Source organism: Somniosus microcephalus, chromosome 1, assembly GCF_052327205.1.
Source record: "Somniosus microcephalus isolate GS21.2 chromosome 1, FLI_Smic_1.0, whole genome shotgun sequence".
Taxonomy (NCBI): Eukaryota; Metazoa; Chordata; class Chondrichthyes; order Squaliformes; family Somniosidae; genus Somniosus; species Somniosus microcephalus.
In genome coordinates, this window is record NC_140987.1 from 408,957,532 (window position 1) to 408,972,471 (window position 14,940).

A 14,940-nucleotide genomic window follows, 5' to 3' on the forward strand; every position below is an offset into this window, starting at 1 on the left:
TCACGTGGATAACAATCCCACAGCATTATTCAAGAGGCAGGATTTCTTGTGTCCTAGTCAGCATTCTCCAACACCAAAGCAGAGTAACTGCCTTGTCACACCAAGTAATTGTGCAGTGAAGGTGGATGCTGAAAGATGTATATAAAGAGCAGTTCTTTGAAAGAACTGAATGAGGTGAGCTGCTACTATTTTTAAAAAGTGCAGACTGTGAATGCAAATGTTAGATACAGAAATAATTCAAACATTGAGCTCGAGACAGTTTATTTTCCATTTATTGCTGAGTATGAAGTACTAATTTACTGCATGTAAAAGCTGTTTTCTGCAGCCCAGATTTTGCAGGTCAAGCAAAGCCAAAAACTTGTTACATCCTGAGGTGGTAACCAAAAATTATACAATACTAAAAAACCAGGTTACTCAATATTAAATTAGCAGCAGGTATATTTGGCCCATTCCTGAATCTGGATTACAGTGAGAAATCCTATACCACTTGCAAAACCAAACAGATCACAAATCAAATCATCCTCACTAGTGACTAGGAATTAGGTCAAGTGAAGGATCATGCATGACAATTAAAAATAATTTAGTGCAAGACTAGGTTAGTTAGTACTTCATTCAATCCCCAAAAAAACTGGGAAAGATTGCAAAGAAAGTAAACCAGCAAACAGCAAAAAAGATAGTGACAGATAGCAGCATTCAGAAGGGACTAGTTACACAGATTGGTAGCCAGTCCGGCTCTTTCTTCGACCAATTACATAAGATATAATGACAAGTATTATTAATAGGCCCAGGGCAGCTCCAACAGCGATTGGCACCAGAAAACCCAGGTCAGAATCAGCAAGACATTCTTCAGCTGTGGCAAAGAAGTTAAAAAATTGTTAGTTGAAGGACAGTTGTGTGTTGAGAAGCATGCAGAAGCTCACAAACTCAAATTTCAAGTCAAAGCCTAGCCTACCAATACACAAGTAGACACCATAGGTTTACATCAGGAAAACATTAGAATCAGGAAACTTTTCAAAAGGAACATCAGTCTGCTGTTAAATTCTCTGGCTCTGATCACAGGAAAGACAAGCTCCCAGCTCCAGTACACTTCAGTAAGCCTTTCCATTTTTTGTTGCAAGATGAGAAGTTCAATTGTCAAGACTGTCCATAGAAACTAACGGCAGAAGAACTGATTTTTATAAGCTACTGATGATGATTAGCTACATCTACAAGTTAGAAATAAGTTCAAAGATATTGCATACTTTAGGGGGCAGGGGAAAAAGACAATGGCCTGGAAGAGCAGCGACAGCGTTAAGGAAATGCACACAAATGATTTACTCTGGTTGCCAGTGAAATGTCACCTTGCAAATTTCCTCAATCATTGCCCCACTTCAGAGATGTCCACTGAAACCTTCTGCTCATTTACACATCCCCAGCCCATGAAAGACCAGCTTGTTTCATGGATTTACATAAGTGCAAAATAGATTTACACCCAAAACATTAGGTACAGCACAAAGTGACTGGATATCAGCCCAACAGATTATTAGGGTTAGATAGCAAGTTTAATATTCAAAGAAAAGTAAATAGAGACCTACACTACACGCAACCAGAATAGCATCAGTCTCAATGCATTAATAATTTTAGACCCCGGCTCTTCCTACATGTTCAGGAGGACCAAGTAGCTGTATTGGCCTTCTCAATGGTCATACCCCTGTTCTGCATAATAAAAGAACAAAAACAGCAGAGGCAAAAGGCTGAGGCACCATGGCAGAAATCAGCCCACCTGCCATTAGCCCTACTGATGGTACACATTTGCACTTGTTTTAGACTGTGCGGGTAAGTGAGTGCCACTGGAAATTTCAGCAATCTTACCAAGTTCCCATTCATAAGATTAGTGCAGAAACTGACAACTTTTGGTATACCTGGATTGCACTTGTGCAGAAGTTATGTACTCAGATCTAGGACATGACTAGAATTGGCACCAAGAGTAGCACAGTAAAAAAAAAAACTATGTTGCTAAGTATTCCAACTCTAGCACAATGTCCATTCGACATCAAGTCAAAAAACATTCCTACCATGAAGACATTAGACAAGGTGGGTGTGAGCCTCAGGATTGGGTTTTGTAAGACAAGAAACTTAGTCATAGGATCAAACTGGTATTTGGGGAAGGAAGAGGAAGTTAGTTTCTCTGGATGAAAAAGCCAAGATGGGACAAAATAGTCTTCCTCATCTATTCATGATCTCACCACAGCTGGCAGAATGAAAGCCAGCCACTATATTAACCAGATGTTAGCTTGCATTGTGGATGAATATTCTACTGAACAGAGTTCATAATCCTCTATTTTAAGTAAATCAGAGCTAGATGTGTAGAACTGTGAAATGCAAATAGTATAAACCTATCCTAGTTCAAAACAAAGTAATTTGTAGAATAAGCTGCATGTTAATACTTGAAATCCAGACTGAAGTGGCAATGATTCAAGCATAGAATGGGTTCTAGATTAAATGGTTAAAATTTAACTGGCAACTGTACAACTTGGCAAAGTACCCAGCATAACCCAAATTGTGGTAAAAGGGATGCCTATATAAATTTCAAACCTCAATGTAAAGCATTAAAATGCATAACCATATGCACAGCATTGTGATGCTAGTTCTCACACGTGCAGTTTTATGGAACCAGATAAACTTGCAATTCTCAAGATACCACTCCTACTGCACCCAAATAGTTTCAAATTCCAAGAAACTGAATTCAAACTTAAAAACTAAATTCTCACTTGGCTATTGTTTAAAATTTTATTTACATGATTTCAAAATCTGTAGGCTTGCTCAATTTTATCCAGTCACTAACCTTGGGTAGTTCAAGTTACTGTCTGAAGTATAATGTTAAGCACACAAACAAGTTTCTCTGAAGTTAGTTCACAAATCAATGGCCTGGATTTTGCAGTGGTAATGACAGCAAAACTGTTACTGTTGGCTCTCATTACCCCTCTGCAACTGCAAGTGCCAGCAACTTCAGGATTTAGCACATGTGCAGATAAACACAAATCCTGAAGTTGCAGTCACACACTGCTCTGCCACAAGTTGCACTGTGGAACACCCCAGCTTGAATTGAAATGACTTGAATTGCTGAAAACTTCCCCTTTTACAATGGAATATTGCTGTTGAAAAACCCTTAAAATCAATAGAAGCTATTCAGTCCTTGGAGTAGCTTTGTTGAAAGGTAACTGTTTTTTTTAATTTTTTTTATAAACTGTGTACTGACTGCTAAGCAACTGTTCTCACCTGGAAAAGCTCATTTTATATTTGTGGAATTTCATTTTTCCATTAATATGATTAAGAATTTATAATCTGCATTTTACTTCCTGGTTTGCTGTCTTAGAATTCTTCAGTGATTGGGTGCTTAGCCAGCTTGATGACATCACTTGCTGGATTTGCCACCAGATTCAAACAAAGATCAGGAGAGCTGAAATCAATATCAGAGATCGCTAGATCTTTGTGGGCAGCAGCAAGTGCCAGTGCTTTGCTGCTGACTGCAAATTCCAGGCCAATCATTCACTGCACCAGTGCATTAAGATACTTCACTGGATTCAGAGAGAAAGGTAGAATTAAGGATTGAGAAATAGGCTGGATGGTAGTTTGCTTGTAGCAACTAGCCAGGTCCTCCTAAAGCAACTTTAGTAACATGTATACTGTCCCTCAATTGTTTCTACAAGCATTGAGCATATTAAAGATTTAAATTAACACTTAATATGCATAAATTTACAATTTAATGTAAAGCTTTAAGACAAGCTACTCTTACAGCAAACATTAATCCAATTTATGAAAATTTGCAACCTACTAGAATCACTGATTTTTTTACATTAGCATGATGCATTGTGTAGCTATAGAGCATGATAGCTTAGCATTCCCAGAGCTGCAAATTTAGAAGTGCTCATATCCATTACTGCGGTTCTGTCTACGACCAATGATGTAGATCACCAGCACTATCAAAATCAGTACTCCCAACGCTGCTCCGACTGCAATGGGCACGATGTAGTTCTCATTTGCTTTGCAGTCTTCAGCTGGATTTGAAGAAATTGGATAAAAGTTGGTGAAGTCAGTAACCCAACAGTACAAGAGGAAAAAAAAAGACCCTTTAATTACAAAACAGCACATCTCAAAAAGCCCATATCCTTTTAATGTACAGCAATGTGCAAAGTAATTAATTGAACTATGCCCAAGATTCTATTAAAAGAAATTCATTTTCCCCCACCATTCCTCTGAAGCAATAACTTTAAAAAGCCAATCGATCCCAAGTTGTGCAATTAGTGCAGTATTGGATGCATGCAGCACCATTGGCACCTTGTTACTAATGCACTAGAGTATAAACATTGGACTTGGTCCAAAACACCTCTTGCACAATATTGGTCATTTCAAACCAAATTAGGTGAAAATCTAGTTATACTGGGCATTTTAGTTTATTGATAAAAGGGCACATTAAATCTGACTGCATTTAAAACAAATGCAAAATGAAGGCCATGCTGTACATTTTCTCCAATTTGTGCAGTTCAGCAAGTGCTTTGAAATCAGTATTTTATCAAGTGCCTACCAGCAAAAGACAGCAAGAATGCAATTGATTTACTCATCACAACTCATTGGTACATGCAAAAGTGCGCAATTGCAGAAGAATCAATGTTGATTGCTGTAAAGCCATTTGTTTAAGTATCAAACATGGAATTTTGTACCTTTGCAGCTCTGCACTTCAAATTTGGAAATAGCTACACAAGTCCAAACAAAATGCTAATAAGCTAGTACAATGTCTAGCCTACAACCAAATTCTAACAAAGCTTACACTGGCAACCAACTATGCTCAATTCTTGAAGAATCTGAACCCATACTTGGTCAACACAACCACTTCTCACCATTTAAAATACTACCTTAAGTAATTATATTAACCTAGTGCCAAATTTAATTTACCAATTTTTTCATTTTAGTTTGGATTCTGGCAAACCAATACCCAAGCTAGGTCCCAGCATTTACATTCCTAAATCTAGTTCCTCAGACTTGTACAAAATGGTCCAAAAGTGTTGGGCAAGGAGCTAGATTTAGAAGTAAGCCCAGGCATTAAATTAAGTCTCCAGTATTAAAAGTTGCCTACAGATGAGTGAGGCAGCCAAAATAAAAGTTGAATGATTTTCAACTTCAAAGTTACATGTGTAGTTCACCTTATTCAGTAAATTTGGTGGCTGCAGATTTATAAATATAACTGCAACAACTACTGAATAAGCATGCAAACATTTATTGAAACAATTCCACATTTCAAGTATTAGATCTAAATTAGATTGGTGCATATTAGCTTTCACTGCTCCTTTTCAATTAATGAGAGGATAGTGCTGCAAGCACAGCAGCTCTGGCCACTGGAGCACCAACAAGTTTCTAAAACTACCTGGGAGTTCAATTTGTAGGAACATGGGATTTGTAAAATCAGTGTCCCACTATAGGCAAATAATTAGGGGGCCACACAAACCACAATGAGATTGAAACCTGGAGATTGTGGCAAACTAGATTACAGGCATGATAGTGTAGTGATTGTGTTACTGGACTAGTAATCCAGAGAATGCTAGTTTGAAATCAGTTAATAAACTGGAACATAAAGCTGGCATCAGTCCCAAAATGTGGTGGACTCTTAACTGCCCAAGAAGGAGGAGAAGTGGTGTAGTAAGCCACTCCATTTTATTAGGGATGGGCAATAAATGCAGCCTTGCCAGCAATATCCACATCCAGGAGAATGAAAAAAGTTCAACTAGGTGATGAATGGGGGGGGGAGGAAATTGTTATTCCCTTTTCAATTATGCCTTAATGCTCTGGCTAGCCAGTGTTGCTTCCTACTGGAAGTGTAAAATATGCAAAGCTGTCACAGCTCAGCCCCAAATAAATGCTACATGAGCTTACAGGAAGATTCTTTATTATAAAGCCAAGTGGAGTTAAACTTTACATACAAATGAGCCACAGGAATAAAGAAACCTGGTAAAATTTGTCCAAGCTATCATTTCCAAGATAAAAGCCAAGGTTTAACATTTCACAATGCCTAGAATGCAATGTGAACAACTCCAGATCCCCAAATTAGAAAAGTGTAGTGGTCAACATTGAACATGCCAATTAGAACAGACATTACACAAATTTGGGAAAGTTCTCTACAATCAAAAGGCACCCAACTGAAAGCTTTCCCTAAACATTTTTTGCTAAAGACCAAACTTATATACACTGCAACTATTAACATTTATACATGTTCCACAGTACATCCAAACAAGCTACATGAGATCCCATTGTATAATACATGTTCAGTTTTAGATTTTATATTCATTAAATTATTGGTAGAAATGTTGGTAGAAGTAGTGCTGGCAAATTAGTGATTCATAATGTTAGCTTCTCAAGGGGCTATCAAGGCAAGCTTGCAGATTTTAGAGTCATCTTGAGGAACAGTCATTTCCTGGGAGAAATGCCACAAAGTCTAGACAATTTTATCCCTCAATGCCAGCAATACACATTTCATCTGTATCAGAGTGGGTGCAAGTTCACCAGCCCCGAGAGACTTGGCAAGAGCCTAGTGCAATTGAAGAGGAAGTTTAAGAGGCAAGGGCTTGCACCTACTAGTGAACAGCAATCATTTAATCAGGTATTTGGAGAATCAAAATCAAATCATTTCATTTAGAGTGTTTGGTATCCAGCGTAGCTTTTTCTTCTACCAATCACATAAGCAATCACAACAATCACAATTAATCCAGCCAGAGCTGCACCAACTACAATAGGGATAAGAATGCTGTCATCATCCAGAGAACACTCTTCAGCTGTGGACAAAAAATAGATCAGATGAATCACAGTTACTGCTCAAGTACAATAGCCATACACATTCCAAAAAGCTGTATAGCTCATTTTTCTGAAGATATTTATTCACTGGAATGTCTCTGGGCACCAAGTACCTTCCTGTACATTACTCAAGCAACTACTGTGCAAGCCTTAATGTTGGCTGGATATTTGACATGACAGTTTCAGCAGGGTTTGGGGTAAATGGCTTAGTGAGACCAGGAATACCAATGTCAGCTGTACTCTTACGGCAGCTCCTGCCGAGTTCAATTGATCCAGGAATCAAACTTGGACTCAGCTACTTGCTGCCATTGGGCTCCCAGTGTTTTGCTGCCATTGGGCTCCCAGTGTTTAAGCACTTGATTGTGGATGCCAAACATGGCATGTGCCAACCAAACCACCACAAGAACATCTCTATAATGGGGATGGAGAGCAGCTACCGCTGATAGTTACAGTATCTGTTTCAGGGTCAACAATTTAGCATCAAATCCAGTTAGATCAGAAAAGGCAACAGGTTTAAACATTTGATAATTGATGACCAATTTAAGGGCATTCACACTGAACAAAGTCAGAACAAAAGCATGGTACCATTTAGTGATATGGACTAGTTTCGCGAGGCGACATCTGCAGTTAGCATACTCATGTTAAAAAAGTCAATTTACCTCTGGAGAAGGTTCCACTCTTGAGCTCAAAAGGCTGGACCCATACGTTAAAAGCATTAATAACCAACTGGTCAGTCACCACTAGCCTCTGCTCCTTGTGGCACATGTATGAACTGCCAACAGATGCCTGCCAGTACCTCAGACTACTATTGCTGCTGACGAGCACAGTTGCTGACAAGAAAAAAAGTGTTAGCCAAGTCCATTACTAAACTAATTCACAGAACAAAAAACACTTCACTCTTCAAAAAAGTTAGACAAATCCCAGATTGTGATTTCACTACAGACTTGAATTTTGTGCTCATATCCATCAAGGGATATTGGAGCTGGGACATTCAATTTTAGTTATCTAGTATCAAGCACTTCCAGGTTAAAAACTGCCTCTAGTATTGTGCAACTTGTCCTATTTCACACATTAAAGAATAATTCAGCACACCAACTAAACTAGAAGGCAACTTAAATCATGAAATGCTAAAGAGTTCTAAAGTAGTTTCAAACAAGATTTAGATCAGCTAACATGCTACTACATTGGCCCAAAGGCTATTGGGTCAAATGTTGCATGACTTGGATAGCCATGTCAGTCAAATATGAAGCTGTTTGGATCAGGTGGATATTGTATTCATATGGACTACAGCTAATGTTTTTGGAATGGGGGACAGAGAGGAAAGAAAGAAAAAGGATCCACTGCTCCCTCCTTTCAAATTGCAGTCTGCTAGGTAGGGAACATTGTTAGCTAGCATCTCTGCATTATCCCCAAAAAAGGAGCAAATGGAAACAGTTCAACTGTAGTTTTGTAAGAAATAAAAACTGAACACTAGCCAATTAGAAAAGCTATTCATCTAGCACAGTAGACTTTGCCCAAATATTTTACAGTCGAGAAACACAACTTATGCAGGTTGTTAAAACCATGACAGCTCTACACCAGTGGGATATGGTTGAGCAGTTTAAACTTAGATTTACACAGAGAACCAGAATTGCCTTAAAAGCAGTTTATATTCTTTAATTGCCCTGGACTAACAGGTATTACATTAATGCCAGTTCAACTCCATTCTCCTTCCCACCATATGATACACAACACCTCTAGGTGACAAGATCAGCAATTTGACCAAGGCAAAAATCTTAACTACAGCAATAGCCAATACTTACTTGAACCATTTATAACCAGGCTTATGTTAGCTTTCGCCTCCTTCAAGAAGAACTTGGATTGTTCCTGCAATTAAACATTTACACAAAAGGAGAGAAGAGGCACAACTTTATTCTGGCAGCTCAGTAAAACAAGATTTTATATTCATAGTACTGCCAAACTCCCACAATGGCCTAGAAAGTTTATACTACAAGATGAGCCACACAGACAAAGGTGGTCCCGGTTACAATTTGAAGTCTGTCTCCAATACAAACACTCAACGAACAGTTGTGGGTATTAATGGGCCAATACCCCTGGGCTAGGGAGAGGACTGGTCAGGGTTAATGTTCCCAAATGTTGTTTAGCAAACTTAAGTACATACACATGAACAGGATAAGCTGCTGTCTCCATGGTTAAATAGCCAGATCACCAAGATTCATGCAAATGGATACTTGATGACATCCCCTTCTTCCTACATAAATACTACTGAAAAATCAAGACTTTACACACTTACTCCCAAGTCAAAACTATGGAATTCTACAAGACACTCACCTCATCCCTCCCTCGTGTCTACTGGGAATCACCACTTCAGTTTACCTTGTCCTTTCAAATCTTGCCTATATCCTGAACATAGCTCAAACTTTGCCCTAGGGAACTAGTTAGATTCAAAGTTTCATCCACACATCCCACAGTACCCTTAAGACATAGGAGCCCAACTGTTTTCCTGTAGCGAAATTAATGCTGCAATGGAACTATAAATTCAAACTTACCACAATGAAATGAAACTGAATAATTGTGTCCATATCTTCCAGTACAAGGGTTGCATTTTTATCCCCACAGTGTCCACTTGCAGTAGAATTGGGATCCATATTAATCACATGTGTCTTTTTTTGGGGGTGGGGGAGGAGAGGGGAAGAAGGGGCAGTGGTTAGTTTTTGTTCTGCAAAAAAGGAAATAAACAAACAATGTAGGGAAAAAAATACCTGGTTATCATCTGTATAGGTAAGATTTAGCTGCAGTCCCATATTGGCAAGGAGACAAGAATGATTTCCATTTTTAAGTGTGTAGTTTCCCACTGCTGGCAGCTCAGGTGGAGATTTGGTTGGGGTCATGGTTGAGGTTGCCTGCGTTGTAATAGGTGCTACTGTGGTGGACATATCTGCCTTACAGAAGGATTCTGCAAAGAAAATTAACAGGTCAGTTTTCTCCAACTGCTTGAAATTCAAACTCCCGGGATAGTTAATTTAGTCGTCAACGGTTGTTAGTACCTGGCCCAAGCAGCTATCCTCAAACCTCAACATAGAGCTACTCTTTACAGGAAGAGTGTACTATTTCAATGAGGATGCTTCTGTTCAAGTTCCAAGGTTTATTACTCTAATTAAAGTGATTCAGATTTAAGAACTGAACACTTTCTTTACATTAGTCACTACAAGCAATAAATCCAATTTATATTTAACATCCATCTCAGCTGGAGAGAGAGGTGCACAATACAATACTGGACTGCTTAAAGTTAAATCATGAGAAACTACTTCAGAGGCCATACTTCAGACAATGACTGGATTTGGAATAGGAGTGCAGGGGAAGAGAACATGAATAAGTTTTGGGACAGAACAGATTAGAGTCTAGTTTTGTGGCTGTGGCCAGGAACCGGAGTCTTCTGGCTATGGGGCAGGGGAGGACAAAGTGGGCATCAAAGCCAATTGTATAGTTGAATCAAAACTCATTTTACCCACCACTCCATTTGACCCTAGCCAGGCTTTTCATTTCAAGCCTGGCTAGAGGTCAAGAGCCATTATAAACATTTGGGATCCAAGTCTAGCATGTCAATATTGTATAACCTAGCTTAGATGTCCAGCTGAAGTGTCAAAAAAAAATTAAAACATGAAGGCAATTAATGGAGTATGTTCCTACCATTTTTGCCAATTGTTCCATTCTCCACAAAGGCTTGAATGAAGACATTCCAAAAAACCATGACAACTGCTTCACTTGCAATAGCTTTAGCACTTCTACAGACGTAGATTGTGTTAAGGGGTACAGACTCCATTAGAGAATTCACAGCCACATGTTTTACACCTATAAGTAAAAAGAGGTAGAAGAGAGAAACTGTGATACCAAGTGAAAGGTCAGTAACAATGTACATTAATTGAATTGTCATTCTCTTACCTCAAGGGCAAAAAACCCATGCCAAGTAGAGTGTCTCAAAATAGCATTTGTCAAGTACAGGCCTAGGTGCTTCTTACCTTCATAGCTGCTTCCAACTTCCCAACATTTCCAGTGGAACAGCACCAGGAACCTAACCCAGAGGGGGAACAAATCCAAGAACCAAAACAGTGCCATCACTTGGCAAACCTTCTATGTGGAGGAATAATGCTACAATATAGAACCTGGTAGCATTTAGTCATAGGAATTGAGACCCAAAACCCCAGAGTGGCAATTGAAAGGCCATGTGCTGGGCCAGGCTTCGAGTACATAAACTAGGCTCAAGTACAAAGCATCAATCAGGAAGCACACTGCAATATACAAGCAGAATATGCCCCAATTTAGGAGCACAAAGTAAAAAAAAAAGCCACCATTTAATTTGTTGAAATAGTACCTTTCGATTGAAGAAAATGTCACCCAATCCAATAACTGAGAAACATGTCTTTCACTGCACTCAGTTAGAACATGCACAAGTCACATACCAGAGAACTGAAATTTATATAGTCCCTCTGATGCTCAAGATATCCAAAGCACGTCATAGTCAAATAAGTTTGTAGGCAAATTCAACCAATTTTGCACACAGCAAGGTTACAAAAAAGGCAAGTGAGAAACAGTTTTGGTGGTATTGGTTAGCCAGGACAACTCTGCTCTTCCAATAGTGCCATGAGATCTTAAGCCAAATTTAACAGGCATACATGCAATTTGAGTGTCTCCTGAAAGATGGCAACTCCCAAAATGCCACAGTCCCAAGTACTCCTGAACTATCAGCCTAGATTATGTGCTCAAATCCTAGAGTGGGGCTTGAACCTATAATCTGACTCAGGTGAATGCTACCAACTAAAATCAACTAGATTTGAAATTGGAAAATTGTGAAATCTAATGATCAAGTTACTGCTTACATTAACAAAGGCAAGCCTGCAGCTTAAAACAAGCTTTTTTTCCCCCCTCCATGTGTTGATTAATAGATTGGCTCATTAGTACTTTACTGTCCCACATGAGTGGGAAGGAAAGTATTCCTTCTAGTGTACACCCTCGACTTCACAGCCAGCAGACTGAACAGGAAGTGAGCCCCAATGCATTTTTCACTAAACCAAGGGCATCATCAGATGTAGCACCATTGCCAGCTCAGCTAAAACCATCTAGCTCAGACTGGGAACCTTTTTGGATGACATGGTTCAGCATGACACGGCTGAATATGCTCTTCTCGTCAGCTGGTTAAGATAGTGGAGTATCATTGTCATTACTATTTTTCAACCTACTCTTGTACAAATAGGATAATAAAGTCATACTTGTGTTTATTGCTCCAGGAAACAGCTTTGCATCACTAGTGTTATAAGTGAAAGTCAGTACATCGCCAGTAAATATTCCAGCAGAATGGGAGAAGTTTAAGCTCAAGGAGTGACCAGTTCCAAAGCCCATTTTCAACAAGGGAGCCGATTGGTTATTGCCACATGTGCTTCCATTGGACGACAACGAATTAGGCAACAGAAATGTTGCACTTTCCTGAAAAGGAGAAAAATCAGGAGAAAATTAAACTGCAAGCTAGGTTGGCATATGGACATGTTGCAATACAGGTGTGCCCACAACTATGCATGTAGGACATGTGCAAAAACAAGGTTATATTGCATATACTCAATCACTTCAGCTCCTGTTAAAATTGTTGGTTTGGGCTACAATCAGCTGCGAAGGTTCACTCGTGAAAGTAACATACCATCAGCCATTTCAAAGCACAACAGGCTGCCCACATGGTACCTGCAACATTTGCTTGTAGATGGAGTTACAGCAGTACAACTCAAAACAAGGAGGTCAGGGGGCGTGTGGTGATAAGGGTGATTGAGTAGACTAGGCCTATAGTCTCTAGAGTTCAGAAGGAGGTGATCTGATTGAAACATACAACATTCTTACAGGGCAGATGCAGGGAGACTGTTTCCCCTGGCAAGGGAGTCTAGAACCAGGGGTCAGTCTCAAAATAAGGGGTCAGCAATTTAGGACCGAGTGAGAAATTTCTTCACTCGGGGTAGTGAATCTTTGGAATTCTCTACCCCAGAGGGCTGTGGAGGCTCAGTCTGAGTATATTCAAGACAGATTGATAGATTTTTGAATATTAAGGGAATCAAGGGATATGGGGATGTGCAGGAAAGTGGAGAGGAGGTAGATCAGCCATGATCTTATTAAATGGCAGAGCAGGCTCAAAGGGCCTACCACATTTCTTACAAGAACAAACATAGATGTTCCTTTTATAAATGGAAGTTTCCAAGACTAGCTAAAGTATTCGATACTGCTGATTGTGGAACAGAACCCTGGCCCAGACAGGCAAACCATCAGGGAAATCAGCACACTAGGGATTGGGATCATTACCTAGTAAACCACCATGGATTGGGGCCTTTACCCAGGAAACCATCAGAATCAGCACAGAACAGGGATAACTTAAAAAAATTAAAATGTTTGAGGGCAATTTAAGGCATAGGTGCCCCTCTAGCTCTACCACAAACTTAGCCACACTTCTGCCACCCTCCCATGTCCCATGGGGATATGCCTAGGGTGGCTCCCCTACATGCACATGAGCAAGAGAAAGGGGCATCCTTGCTCAGAACATTTGTGATGGTGGACAATGGCATCCTCCATTTTACATATTTAGTGTGAAGAGGTGTTATAGATGGATTGAAAACATAAGCCAGAAGAAATTAGGGGTGACAAAGCTTTGGCGAGATGAGTTGAGGAAATCTATTTTGTTGGTATTTATATATGGATTTTGAGAGAAAGACCTATATGGTGGAAGGCTCTTAGTTAGGGTTGGCTCAGCAAGCAATCCTAGATATGCTTGATGTCAAGCAGGTATGGTTATATCAAGTTAGAAGGAACAGCATATTTCATCCAATTTTGAAAAATAGAACATTTCAATTGAATTATCACATGTCTAAATAGAAGACACTGCCATTAAGGAATGCATTATTCTAAAAACTTAATTTCCCAGTTTGATTAAATTATCCATTTCTTGATGGTTAAATTCAGGGATGCTGCCAGTGTCCCCGATGACCACGTGTGCCGGAAATGCATCCAGCTGCAGCTACTAACGGGCCGTATTGAGGCGCTGGAGCTGCGGATGGATGGGTTGTGGAGCATTCACGATGCGGAGGGTCGTGGATTACACGTTTGATGAGTTGGTCACGCCGCAGGGTAGGGCTGCACAGGCAGGAGGGAAATGGGTGACCACCAGGCAGAGCAGTAGAAGCAGGCAGGTAGTGCAGGAGACCCCTGTGGCCATCCCCCTTTCAAACAGGTATACCAATTTGGATACTGTTGAGGGGGATGCCTCACCAGAGGAAGGCAGCAGCAGCCAACTTCCTGGTGCCAGGGGTGTTGCTGCTGCTCAGGAAGGGAAAAAAAAAAGTGGGAGCAATAGTGGTAGGGGATTCTATCATAAGGGGAACAGATAGACGGTTCTGTGGCCGTAGACCTGACTCCAGGATGGTTTGTTGCCTCCCTGGTGCCAGGGTCAAGGATGTCACTGAACAGCTGCAGGGCATTCTGAAGGGGGAGGGGGAACAGGCAGAGGTCGTGGTTCACATTGGGACCAACGACATAGGTAGGAAGAGGGATGAGGTCCTGCAAGAATTTAGGGAGCTAGGTAGCAGATTAAAGAGCAGGACCTCAAACGTTGTAATCTCTGGATTACTCCCGGTGCCACGTGCTAGTGAGTATAGGAATAGGAGGATAGAGCAGATGAATGCGTGGCTAAAGAGTTGGTGCAGGAGGGAGGGCTTTAGTTTCCTGGATCACTGGGCCTGCTTCTGGGAAAGGTGGGACTTGTACAAGTCACACGGGTTGCACCTGAACCAGAGCGGGATAAATATCCTTGCGGGGAGGTTTGCTAGCACTGTTCGGGGGGGGCGGTTTAAACTAAAATGGCAGGGGGTTGGGAACCTGAGCAGGGAGACAGGAAAGGAAAACAGGGATAAAAGCAAAAGATAGGAAGGAGAAAAACAAAAGTGGCAGTCAGAGAAATCAACGGTTTAAATCAAACGTGGCCACAGTAAATAATAATTCTAATAGGTCTAAGAGCGTTAAAAAAACAAGCCTGAAGGCTTTGTGTCTTAATGCGAGGAGCATTTGTAATAAGGTGGATGAATTGGCTGCGCA

General features: G+C 40.3%; 1 protein-coding gene across 7 annotated transcripts in view; it reads right to left on the reverse strand.

Annotated features, from left to right (window-relative positions):
- Positions 1-255: 255 nt before the first annotated feature.
- Positions 256-14,940, reverse strand: part of lamp2 (lysosomal-associated membrane protein 2) — a 28,571-nt gene continuing 13,886 nt past the window's right edge. For 3 of the 7 annotated variants that reach the window (XM_085998673.1, XM_085998718.1, XM_085998708.1), the window contains exons 3-9: positions 12,090-12,303; positions 10,513-10,674; positions 9,585-9,778; positions 9,372-9,485; positions 8,625-8,688; positions 7,482-7,652; positions 256-850 (exon numbers count right to left, since the gene is read on the reverse strand). In XM_085998673.1, the coding sequence (XP_085854799.1) occupies positions 708-850; positions 7,482-7,652; positions 8,625-8,688; positions 9,372-9,485; positions 9,585-9,778; positions 10,513-10,674; positions 12,090-12,303 (1,062 nt within the window). In that variant the 3' untranslated portion in view covers positions 256-707. Of the gene's footprint in view, positions 851-3,814; positions 4,038-5,903; positions 6,804-7,481; positions 7,653-8,624; positions 8,689-9,371; positions 9,779-10,512; positions 10,675-12,089; positions 12,304-14,940 lie in introns of those variants that run through there. The other 4 variants (XM_085998692.1, XM_085998682.1, XM_085998699.1 and 1 more) reach the window with 4 other exon arrangements.